Source organism: Ahaetulla prasina, chromosome 3, assembly GCF_028640845.1.
Source record: "Ahaetulla prasina isolate Xishuangbanna chromosome 3, ASM2864084v1, whole genome shotgun sequence".
In the NCBI taxonomy this organism is placed as follows: domain Eukaryota; kingdom Metazoa; phylum Chordata; class Lepidosauria; order Squamata; family Colubridae; genus Ahaetulla; species Ahaetulla prasina.
The window spans coordinates 158,101,505-158,114,784 of NC_080541.1; the positions used below are offsets into that span (position 1 = coordinate 158,101,505).

Below are 13,280 nucleotides of genomic sequence, written 5' to 3' on the forward strand. Positions count from 1 at the left end.
AGGGCCTGGGTACTTACGGGACCGCCTGCTGTTACCATATGCCTCCCACCGACCCGCACGCCTCACAGAGAGGGACTTCTCAGGGTGCCGTCCGCCAAGCAGTGCCGGCTGGCGGCCCCAGGAAGGTCCTTCTCTGTGGGGCTCCACACTCTGGAACGAACTTCCCCGGTTTACGCCAAATACCTGACCTTCGACCTTTCGCAAACTGAAGACACACCTTTTTATTCGCGCGGGGCTGGCTTAAATTTTATGGATTTTATAGTTTTTATTATGAATTTTAAATGGGGTTTTAGTATCTATATTTTTTAAATTTTTAGGCAAATTATAATAAGTTTTTTAATCTTGCATTTTATATAATACTGTCTTGTCTGCTTTTTATTTGCCTGTACACCGCCCTGAGTCCTTCGGGAGAAGGGCGGTATAAAAATTTAAATAAATAATAATAAAAATAATAACAGAGGGAGGACAGTGCCTGAAGGTAGGGGTATGCAGCAGTTGTGCCCAGTGGTGGGTTTCAAATTTTTTTACTACCGGTTCTGTGGGTGTGGCTTGGTGGGCATGGCAGGGGAAGGATACTGTAAAATCTCCATTCCCTCCCCAATCCAGGGGAAGGTTACTGCAAAATCCCCATTTCCTCCCGATCAGCTGGGACTCGGGAGGCAGAGAATAGAAGGGGGTGGGGCCAGTCATAATTTTTACTCGTGGTTCTCCGAACTCAAAATTTCTGCTACCGGTTCTCCAGAACTGGTCAGAAACTGCTGAAACCCACCTCTGGTTGTGCTGCTCCCCAAGGCTTGTGTTCAGTGGTGGGATTCAAGTAATTTAACAACTGGTTCTCTGCCCTAATGATTTCTTCCAAAAACCAAACAGTTTGCCAAACTGTTCAGAAATTTAACAACCAGTTCTCCCGAAGTGGTGCGAACTGGCTGAATCCCACCACTGCTTGTATTCCTTGAGGAATGGCAAGGGTCGGCCTTTTTGAATGGCAGCCGCGGCACCATGGATAAATTTTAAGCTCAGTCTGCTGCTAATTACCATTCTTCAGGGTGGCCTAGGGAGAGAAATTGTTTCTCTTTTGTTTGGGGGGGAGGGGGGGGCCAGACACGCCAGCAGACTCAAATTAGGCATTTTTCAAATTTTTGAGTCATTACTGTCTTAGCCACTACACCAAGCTGGCTCTCCAACTTCAATCAAAATTTTGAAAAATCTTCTGCTGTAGATTATAGCCTCACATCATACAATATGATGTACAATAAGCAGGGAGTCTCATTTAATACATAGATGAGAGACTATCAGGAAATTGCCACTGCATTAACACTATTCACTATTCTTCTTCTTAGCTTTTCTCCTTGCTAACAATCCTTGCTTCCACTAGATCTAATAACCACTTTATACATTTCCTTTTGTTTAAATTTCTCACCTTGATTTTTGAAGGAACTCATTCATTCTATCCAACCATTATTTTCTCCCTCTGCCTGCCTCTCAACACATTTGTTCTTCTATCATATATTTGTTTTGTTATTCAAACCTTATTCACTCACTCTGCGTGATCGAACCACTCCAGATGCTTCTTTTTTTCCTAGTCAGTCACTTCTGCATTCAATTCATATTCATTCAGCATCTATAATCCATGCTTGACTCCATCACTCCTTGTTGTACCAGATGCATTTTCTAAGTATTTCAGTGCATTTCCTACATTTCTCTTGAAGTAGGGAAGAGTAACAACGTTCTTCCAATTATCAGGTGCAAATTCAGTGTTCGCACACAAATTAAGCAAGATGCACAGCAATTGCACAAGGAAACTATATAGATATTTTTCACATTTCTCATGTACTGTATACCTCCAAGCCTTAGCATTTTTCAGTATTCTGACAACATTTATGATTTTATTTCCATCCACTTTTTTCTTAGACAGTTTCAGTATAGAGTTTATTTCAATTGCATAATTTGACAATCTCTCTCATCCCCAAACAAACCTTTACAAGTCTCTTTCCAGTCTCCAATCCCCCCATGCTAGCTTCACCTCAAAACATTTTGTTACTTTTATTTTTAATCCATTCTGTCAAAGGATCCTTGTTATATTCGGGCAATAACGAGGCAGGAGACCAGGATAGTGACAACAGCTCTTTACTATATGGTGAACCCAGCAACCAGTGCCCGGGAAAACCTCTCCTTATATACAGTTTAACCGGTGGCTTCAACCAATCAGCAACGTGCTTTTTTCCCGCCAAAACTTTTAAAGATACATTACACTCCTTCCCTCCCAGAAAACACTTTACCACTATTTACATAATATTTACATCTTATTTTTCGACGTAATCACGCAAGTAGACTGGGCGTCTCCTGACTCTTTCAGACCTGCGCAATTCATTCTCTGGGAGTGAGTCGAGCTGGCCGGAGGGACTGTTTGTTCCTCTCAGCTCCTCCTCTAGGCCATCCGGCCCTGGATTATTTGCAGAGTCTTCCCTGCTGTCTTCAGGATGAACCAGTTGGCGTCGCTGGACCTCCCGGCACTCAGATAAGTCCCGCGTTAGCCCCGGGTTTGAGTCAGCTGTGGATTCCAACATTGAGTAGTCAGGGCATGTTTCGTCTGATTCTGAATTACCTGTTATGCGTTTTCTTATCTGGTCTATGTGGCGCTTCCATACCCGGCCATCCCCCAACTCTATTAGATATGACTTTGGTCCTGTTATTTCTAGGATTGTTCCTGCTAACCAGGTCGGGCCATCGCTGTAGTTGTGTGCCCACACTAGGTCGCCTGTTTCCATTTCTCTTGTTTTACCGTGTGCCCCTTTGTAACCGTCTGGTGTGTAGTTTGGATTTAAATGGTCTAGTGGGCACCTAAGCTTCCGACCCATTAATAGTTCGGCCGGACTGCGGCCAGTTGTGACACAGGGGGTTCTATGTTGGACTGCTAGGAATGTATCGATTTTTGTTTGCCAATCGCCTGGCTTGATTCTGGACAATGCTTCCTTTGCGCTCCGAACGAAACGTTCTGCAAGGCCGTTCGTCGCAGGGTGGAAAGGCGCCGAGAGGGCATGCCGGATGCCCTCCTCTGCCAAGTACCCCTCAAACTGGGTTGCCGTGAATTGCGGGCCGTTATCGGAGACTAAGGTGTCGGGCAACCCATGGGTTACAAATAGGTGCCGTAGGACTGAGATCACGGCCTCGGCTGTCATGGATCTCATAAGAATGATTTCCAGCCATTTGGAGTAGGCATCGACTACTACCAGAAAGGTTTGGCCGTGGAAGGGGCCGGCAAAATCGATATGGATCCTAGACCATGGGCCCTGGGGTCTCTCCCATTCCCGAACCGGGGCCGTTGGGGGTAGCGGTCTGGACTCCTGGCAGGCCTGACATTTCCCTACCCTTTCAGCAATTTCTGAGTCCATTAAGGGCCACCACACATAGCTTCTTGCTAGACCCTTCATACACACGATCCCTGGGTGACCTTCGTGAAGGAGATCCAATACCTTTTTCCTCAATTTCTCCGGGATCACCACTCGATCCCCCCATAGCAGACACCCCTTGAGCCGAGAGTTCCCACGCTTACAAACTCTTTAAACGCTCGCCCGGCGCAGCGGGCCAACCTCTTTGTACCCAACCAATTACAGTTCTTATTGTAATGTCCTTATACGAAGCCCGAGCCACCTCTTTGGATGTGACTGGGCCAGAGTCCAAAGAGTCAATTAGCAGAACTGGTATCCCCGGAGTGGGGTCTTCGATAGTCTCTGGTAACGGGCATCTGCTCAGGGCGTCTGCATGCCCTAATTCCTTTCCTGGCCGGTGTAGTAATTTGTAAGAATACGCTGCCAGGAAGATAGTCCATCGGGTCAGTCTTGGCGAAAGTGCCACGGGCGTTGGCGGTCGCCTGCCAGCAGACCTAGCAAGGTCTATGGTCCGTGATGATTTCAAAATCACGACCAAATACATACTCATGGAATTTCTTTACTCCTGAGACTATAGCCAAGGCTTCCTTATCAAGCTGGCTATAATTCCTTTCAGTTGATGACATGGTTCGGGAGTAGTATGCAATAGGGGCTTCTGTGCCATTTGGTAACCTGTGGCTGAGCACAGCCCCCACCCCATAGGGAGATGCATCGCAGCTTAACACTAATGGCAGCGTGCCATTGTATTGGATAAGGAGGCTATCACTCGTTAGGAGATTCTTTACCCCTTCGAATGCCCTAGCTTCCGCCTTTCCCCAAGACCATGCAGCCGTCTTTGCTAGTAATTTATGCAGCGGCTCGGCTACTGTTGCCTTATTCTTTAAGAATACTGCGTAGAAGTTGACCAGACCTAAGAATGCCTGTAACTCCGTTTTGGTCTTTGGAACTGGGGCCTTTCTGATGGCCCGTACCTTGCTCTCAGTGGGGTGAATCCCTTCCCTGTCTATCCGGTAGCCCAGGAATTCCACAGACTCAACCCCGATCTGGCATTTGTTCAGTTTAACTGTGAGACCGGCAGACCGGAAAATGCCCAAAACTTTTCGCAACCTTGCCCCTAATTCCTCTAGATTCTCAGCGGATACCAGTACATCGTCAAAGTATGGTACCACCCCTGGTAGGCCCTGCAATAGCCGCTCCATTAGGTTCTGGAATAACCCCGGAGCCACACTAACCCCAAACTGTAACTGGGTACACTTAAAAGCCCCTCTGTGAGTTACAATTGTCTGCGCTTCGGCTGTGCTGCTATCTACGGGCAGCTGTTGATAGGCTTGGGCCAAGTCTAGCTTGGCAAAAACTTGCCCTTGCCCTATTGAGTGCAGTAAGTCACCCGGGACGGGGTAAGCACTCTTTTGCAACGCTTTGTTAAGCGTTGCCTTATAGTCAGTGCAAATCCGGACCGACCCGTCCGGTTTGACTGGGGTGACTATAGGGGTCTCCCACTTAGAATGGTCAACTGGCACTAGAATTCCCTGGTTTACTAGCTTGTCCAGTTCCCGGTCAATCCTGGGCTTTAGGTCGAATGGGACCCTTCTAGCCTTTAGACGGATAGGGGCAACTTGGGGGTCTAGGTTAAACGAAATAGGGGTCCCCGTGTACTTGCCCAGGCAGTCCCTGAAAACGTCCCCAAATTCTTTCACGAGTGCGTCTTTGAGGTCGATTTCGTTTCTGAAGATTCCAGTCACTCCCATGCCCAATGCTCGGAACCAGTCCAGTCCCAACAAGCTTGGCAGGGTCCCATCGACGATGGTGATGGGCAGAGTTTTCTTGTATTGTCCATACTCGACGTGGACGGACGTTACCCCTCGGACGGGATGCGATTCCCTTGGTAGTCTTGTACCTTTAATTTCTGTGGTTTCAGCTTGCGCTTTGCGATGGCGGGTAAGGCTCTCACGAGAGTGTCCCAGGACATGATCGTGATCGATGAGCCGGTGTCCACCTCCAATCGGCACGGCACCCCCTCAATCTTTGCCTTTGTAAAGATTTTTTTCTCTAGGCGAGTTGATGCGTGACCCACTTTCACGACAGTTTGATTCAACTTCGCGCCTTTTTTTAACTGACCACTGGGGCCGCCGCTCCCACGCTTTGATTGGCCGGTTTGAATTTTTGGCGGAAGGTTGGGGAGCTCGACAGACCTGTGCTAGGTGCCCTTCCTTCGCATCGCCGACAAGTTGCATCTTTAAATCTGCATTGTTGTCGTTGGTGTTGCCCTCCGCAACTCGCGCAGTCGCCCGGTCGCCTTTCTCCGGCCTCCCGTGTGGAAGACTCCTTCCTCCTCCTCACCGTCCGATTCGCCTGGACCTCTTCATTGTGGACCGGGGTTGATTTCGCACCAGCCGCTGGTGCGACCTGCTTTTGTAGGGTTTCCGCCGCTTGGGTAGACATCTCGTGAGCCCTGGCTTCGCCCAAGGCGTTTGCCAGCGTTAGGTTGCTTTTAGACAGCAGCCGCCCGCAAACGGATGTCCCTGACCCCGCTGGATGAGTTGCTCCAGCAATGCCTCGCCCAAGTCTCGTACTGCAATGTTTTGAGGCTTTCCTCAGGGCGGCCATGTATGCGCTGATGGACTCGCCTCTTGCTGTCTGCGCCCCGACCAACCGCTGCACATACTTGGATGGCATTGGTGCAAATGGGCTTTAGTAAAGTCTGCAGAGTTTGCCACGGTACCGACTGTACCAGCGTTGGCTCAGCCAGGGATTCTGCGGTGTCAAAAACTTCTGGACCGCAGTGGCTCAGGAAATAGGCTCATTTCCTGTTGTCTGAAACTCCTTGAAGTTCGTTCGCCTCGAGGAAACACTCGAAGCGAGCCATGTATGACCCCCATTTTTCCTTAGCTGGGTCGAATGGCGCTGGCGGTGTGTAGCCGGACATCGCTGTTTTCCGCCCTTGTTTTGCTGGGTTCGCGTCTTCCTGGTGAGTTCAGCTCTTTTCCTGGTGCTCTTAGCCTCGAGATCCTACCTTCGTCGCCAGTGTTAGATTCGGGCAATAACGAGGCAGGAGACCAGGATAGTGACAACAGCTCTTTACTATATGGTGAACCCAGCAACCAGTGCCCGGGAAAACCTCTCCTTATATACAGTTTAACCGGTGGCTTCAACCAATCAGCAACGTGCTTTTTTCCCGCCAAAACTTTTAAAGATACATTACAATCCTTATTCAGACTTTTCTCCTAGTTTGAAAATATATTTTATTTCAATTAAAATTGCTCTGTAATTTCTCTGGTTCTTTTAATCCTAACTGGCATTTGCTCTATTTCTCTGTGGCCATTTTCTCTTTTTCTCGCTAACATTCTACAATATCTTTCTATCATTCTCATTTTTGTATCATTTTGTACCATTCTCACTTTTGTAATTTAGTACCACTTTATAATGCCTTGATAAGACCACACTTGGAATATTGTATCCAGTTTTGGGCACCATTATATTAACAATTGAACGTGTCCAGAAATATTTTACAAGAAGAGTTCTTCACTCCTCTGAAAACAACAAAATACCTTATCCCACCAGACTTGAAATCCTAGGCTTAGAAAACTTAGAACTCCGTCGCCTTCGACAAGACCTAAGTTTAACTCATAGAATCATCTATTGCAACGTCCTTCCTGTTAAAGACTACTTCAGTTTTAATTGCAATAATACAAGAGCAACCAATAGATTTAAACTTAATGTTAACCGCTTTAATCTAGATTGCAGAAAATATGACTTCTGTAACAGAATCATCAATGCTTGGAACACTTTACCTGACTCTGTGGTCTCTTCCCATAATCCCAAAAGCTTTAACCAAAAACTTTCTACTATTGAACTCACCCCATTCCCAAGAGGACCATAAGGGGCGTGCATAAGAGCACAAACGTGCCTACCATTCCTGTCCTATTGTTTTTTTCTTCATATATATATATATATATATATATATATATATATGTAGGTCTTTGGTTATTCGGGTTTTCTCCCGCGTAAAATTGGAAGTGTCTTGGCGACGTTTCGACGAAGTCTCATTCGTCATCTTCAGGCTTCAGCTTCGTGCTTCTGGGAGCAATGTGTGATTGCAGCTGTTTCTTCCTTTTTAACTGCTAGTGGGGTTTGAACTGATTGGGTGGGAGCTTGGCTGTGCTCTGATTGGATGTGGGTTTTTTTGTGCTCTGATTGGCTGGGGTGTGTCCTGTTTGGGTGGGGCTTGGTTGTGCTCAAATTAGTCTGAGTTGCAGGGGATCTGAGCTAGTGAGCTGCACTGCTGCTGTTTGGCTTCGTGTTCGTGGTCGTGCTACATCTTCGTAGTGGGTGTCAGTCTGCTGCATGTATGGATTGGAGGGGTTTGAAATGGCTAATGTTGCAGCTGCGGTCTGGCTTCTGGTCCTTGGTCGTGCTTCCTGATCAGTGTGGGTTTGGGTGTGCTTTCTGGGTGGATGTGTGGTGGTGACATCCTGTGTGGACCTCGTGAGTGTGGGTCTGGTGTCATTCCTCGTGTTAGGGACACGTTTGTCAATAAGGGCAGGTTTCCAAATGGCTGGTAGGCGGGAGGTATCATCTCGTTTGTTCATGCTGTGTGGGCGTTTTTCTATCTCGATGGCTTCTCTGATTATTCTGTTGTTAAAGTGTTCAGTTTTGGCGATAGTTCTGGTCTTTTTAAAGTCAATATCGTGTCCTGTGACTTTAAAGTGTTGGACCAGGGAAGAAGTTGGTTCCTCTTTTTTGAATGAGTTCAAAAATCAGAGCACAAAAAAACCCACATCCAATCAGAGCACAGCCAAGCTCCCACCCAATCAGTTCAAACCCCCACTAGCAGTTAAAAAGGAAGAAACAGCTGCAATCACACATTGCTCCCAGAAGCACGAAGCTGAAGCCTGAAGATGACGAATGAGACTTCGCCGAAACGTCGCCAAGACACTTCCAATTTTACGCGGGAGAAAACCCGAATAACCAAAGACCTACATACAAACACCCGCGAAAACCTCAGAAAACAAATATATATATATATATATATATATATATATATATATATATATATATATATATATATATATATATATATATATATATATATATATATATATATATGCTTATACCTCCTCATATTTCTTCATATATATGTTTATATACTATATAATCTTTTGTGTGATGCTTATGTATATTGTTATGACAAAATAAATAAATAAATAAATAATAAACAAACAAACAAGATGTTGAGATTCTAGAAAGAGTGCAGAGAAGAGCAAAAAAAATGATTAAGGTACTGGAGGCTAAGACATGAAGAATGGTTGTAGGAATTAGGAATATCTACCGGTAGTTTAATGAAAAGAACTAGGGGTGACATGATAGCAATGTTCCAGTAATTATGGGGCTGCCACAAAGAAGAGGGGATCCTCAAAGCAGCTGAAGGCAGAACAAGAATCAATGGATGGGAACTAATCAAGGAGAAACAAGGAGAAATTTCGTGACAGAACAATTAATCAGTGGAACAGCTTGCCTTCAGAAGTTGTGGGTGTTCTGTCACTGGAGGTTTTTAAGAGATTGGACAAATCATGTGTCTGAAAGCCTCCTGCTTGAGATTAGAAAACCTCCATGTCCCTTCCAACTCTGTTATTCTGTTATTTTGTATTGATTGTTATATTATTTATGACTTATTATTATTTATTATTATTATTTATTCATTAGCACATGTTCTTTTAATATATTTCTTTCACATTTCAGTTTTTAAACTTCCTTACATCATGATCATCACCAGACAGACCAATAGACATTTACTTCTACCACCGATCACGTCTTTGATCAATTGAGACTTCCACACAACAGTTTAAAAACTATTTTAATAAGATAGAGAAGGTTACCAGCACTTCAGTGCCACATGCCGCATTTTCTGCTAACAATAAGGCAAATGATATCAAATTGACTTATTATGGATATTATGTCACAAGAACCACTAAAACCCAGTTTAACTCCTAACATGCTCATACAGTTTTAATTTAGGATCCAGAGAATATATCACAAGATAAGATATTGCTGCCTGCATCCCAGCAAACAGGAAGTACATGTAGAGTATTGGTCCACCCTGAAATACAAGCAATAGGCTCATTGATCTGCCATGGAGGGAGCCTACTTACCTCAGGACATGCATTCCAGCCCCTCATTAACAAAGAAGAGATAGGCTTGGGAATTGAATAGCCGATTGGAGGTCTGATATGATGATAGGCCATATCAGCTGCTGCAGCGGCTGTAAATAAGAACATGATGAGGCTGAATTATTGATCATCCCCAAAAGCAGACTCAGGATATGAAGCCAACATTTTAAAGGTTAGTGAACTGAAATTATTTTAGCTTTCCAAAGGCTTAACATACCTAAGCAGTCTGTTTTGTGCTGAAAAACAAAACTGTTTTATTTTAAAGTAACCTTATTTCAGATTCCAGGCCTCAGAGAAGGAAATCATCTAGGCTGGCCAATCCAGTGAATAGGTCATCAAATCTGTTTTCGTCATTCTTACTGGCATAAAGTTTGGGAAAGCTCCTGGCTACCTAGTTTTGGTTTTGGTTTTGGTTTTGGTTTTAGTTTTAGTTCAGGGTCTACCTCTGTAACAAGGAAAAGGAGAATTTGTATAATATAGAATTGTAAAGTATAATTTGAAATGGTCTTATAGGAAGTTAGCACCCACCCCTCTCCTAGAAGAATGAAATATTCTAGGAACTATTAAAAAGGCAGAATATTATATTTCCCTGGATGAGAAATGGAGAAACATGTTTTTTTTTAATGGAGGAACCAGACTCACTCTTAATAGCCCCCAGACTCTCAATAGCCCACAGCAGATGTCAGCACTTAAGAGATAAAGAGATAGCTAGGTCTATTCATAAGCAAATGCCCTCACCCAAGTTCCAACAAAGATAGGATTAGCCCTCTACCCATCTAGCAACAGAACTCATACATGGCACCTAGGGAGATTGCATCACCCAGCAAGGCTCAATCAAGCTTGGGACTCAAAAGACAACCTACAAAGTTACCCCTGCATGGCCCTATGGGAGTCTGACAACCAATCAGAATATAAGCATGAATTCAAAGCCCAACAGAGGTATAAATCTCTCTCTCTTATCCATGTGTTTGTTTGTTTTTGCCCAGGACCTCAAAACCATGTGGGCCTGTCCACCATTAAACCATCTTTTCAAGCAATTTCCATGTTTCCAGTGTCTTTCTCCCCACTTGGAACTGAACCCAGATTGACATTTCTTCCAATTGTCTGTTTCCCTTTCATTAGCGATGTTCCTTTTTTTTTTTAACCAATTCTTAATATTTCAGAATAAAAGTCTTTTCTAAGATAGGATCACAAATCAAATTAATTAGGAGATTAGAGAACGACATGATGAAATAATGCTCTGATCATATTCATAGAATGGTTTTCTATCCTGGGATATGTATTCTAATGATTCATGCCTTTTATGATGTAATCTTTGCTCATTCAGGAATAAATAGCATTATATGATTTCAGTGGGATTTACTCCCTTAAAATAATTAGAGATGATCCCTAACAATTTTTGTATCGGATCTCCAACTGTATCTTCAATCAGTCAAGACAATACATCTTCAAGAAAAACAAATAAAGCCCAGTTGCCTTTGAAAAAACATCTTTGGGACAACCATGACCTGGATGACTGGGAATCTCCATAGATATTCAACACAATAGAGTTCTGAATATAAATGCTATAACACTACAGTATTAACATTGTCTGTTATTTGATGATTGTCATAGGAAGACTAAATAATACAACTGGATGCTATATGACTTGCATTTACTGTAGATGGATCAACTTGTGTATGCTTAGAAATCTATACTTTTTTTTTTTTTACATACGATACTCAAAGAGTAAGGATGTATAAAGTGTCATGCACACAGGCTATACTCCCAAACCTTTCCTGGGGTGGATTTTAAAGACATGATTTATTGTAAATAACTGAAACAAAGCTTTTTAATGTATCCTGTAATGTGTATAGTAATCAGTACAATTATCAAATCTTATCATTTTTAAAAAATCCAGGATGTTTACTGTTAAAATTAAGTAGGTTGTCATCTTTTCTTAAAAATAATACAAAAATGGGAGAGGTGTCAAATGTAGGTAGTTCCAGCTAATATATGGTTTATATTCTAATTGAGAAACCGAAGGAGATACCATTATACTATGTCTTTTTCTTTCACCATCCCTCCATTATATAAACGCACTTCTGCTGTAATATTTTCCATTTACTTGGTTTGTGCTACACTTAATGTGTGAGAATTGTCTTCTGCCTCCATGTTATGATAAAGGTATAGGCTATAGTTTAGTCTCTGGTAATTTCTTAATTAATCATAGTGAATTGCAACAAGTCAGCCTTAATGGGTACATTTGCAACTCCCTAGAAAATAAATTTCACAATTACCTTCTGGGGTTGAATAAAGACACTGAACGTACAAATCCAAGCAGCAAATTTGCCTCCTGAAGCTAAACTCCACCTTCAACTTCATTGGAATCTATATTTATTAATCTTTAGATCCCTGTTCCTCTCACTAATACCCCAGTGGCTTTTCTTAAGCAACTATATTGCAGACAATATAGCAAAATGAGACAAAGATCTCCGTATTTGCATAGCCAGAGCTATGCTTCTCTGGACTTAACTCGGTATGACCTGTTGTTCCCACGTAGTAAAAGGAAGCTACTACAACAGCTCTAAATGGTATATCCATTCAGATTTACCATGGCTATTAAGTGTAATTCCTCTTCACAAAGATCTTCACAGCCTAATTGATAACACCATTGCAGTAGTTTAATTGGCTGGCAGTTATGCCTTACGTAATGGATTGTTACCTTTTTATTTCTATTATGCTTGTATTATAAAACCTAAGCAGTTTTTCAGCACACTGCCAATCTTTTGTTCTTTGTAAGATGCTTGCCTTCCACTTTTCTATATTATCTTTCTGTATTATTTAGCCTTATTTTAAAATTCATCATAGATGAATAGTCAGGCAATTGCCTTGCTTTCCCGAGGAGAGTTAAAAGACTGGGGTTAAAAAATGTTCAGTAGGCAGTGTTTGTGTTTTGTCATCTCTTTCTTTCTTCCTAACAAAGAGGAAAACATAATTCTTCCTTGCTTCTAGAAATCTTTGTAAGGGGCATGACCCTAGAGGAGAATATGGAATAACTTGCAAGCTTTTAACAACTAGAATTATATCTCTTAGAAAAAGAGAGTTCCAAAGAAGACAGCCAAATGGAAATAAAGAGCTGAGGGGAAAATGATCTATTAATGGCCACATGAAATAAAGTTTCTTTTCTGAGTGTTTTCCACTTGATTCTTACTATTACAGAGCTTGATTTAGTCAGCGGTCATTCTGACCTTGGCACAGTAATGCATGTATCTCAAAATATCATGTGCTGGGACAAAGACCTAATGTCTACTTTCTTTTCTTAATCTGAATGCTTTGTTTCCTGCACTCTCCGTTTAGTATGACTAGATTATTCTTAGGGAGTTGTGAAACCCATTGAAGCAATTGTTCCAATGCAGTGAATTGAGCTAATAGGACTGAATCAGTCATTATGAATATAGAGGTTTACTCTGACCACAGTTCTATCATAATGATTGAAGAGTCACTGGACAGTTAGACGGGTGGCTTATAAACTTAATAAATGAATATTTTATAAATAAGATGGCATTCAGGGGTCTTCCTTTCCTCATTGAAATATTTGACAGTGCTTATGCACTGACAGTGCATACCAGTCCATATCATATCAATTTGGCGACACTATTCAAATATCCATTCTATGACAGGAACCCCAAGTTATTATATCAAATAACTTGATAACTTAATGAAATTAGCTGGGATCACATAA

General features: G+C 42.7%; 1 protein-coding gene across 3 annotated transcripts in view; it reads right to left on the reverse strand.

The window, feature by feature from the left end:
* TNNI3K (TNNI3 interacting kinase) overlaps window positions 1–13,280 on the reverse strand; it is a 242,231-nt gene that overhangs the window by 62,745 nt on the left and 166,206 nt on the right. For 2 of the 3 annotated variants that reach the window (XM_058176427.1, XM_058176428.1), the window contains exon 21: window positions 9,539–9,648. The exons of the other annotated variant lie outside the window; for it this stretch is intronic. In XM_058176427.1, coding sequence (XP_058032410.1) covers window positions 9,539–9,648 — 110 coding nt within the window. The remainder of the gene's footprint in view (window positions 1–9,538; window positions 9,649–13,280) is intronic. 3 annotated transcript variants of the gene reach the window in all.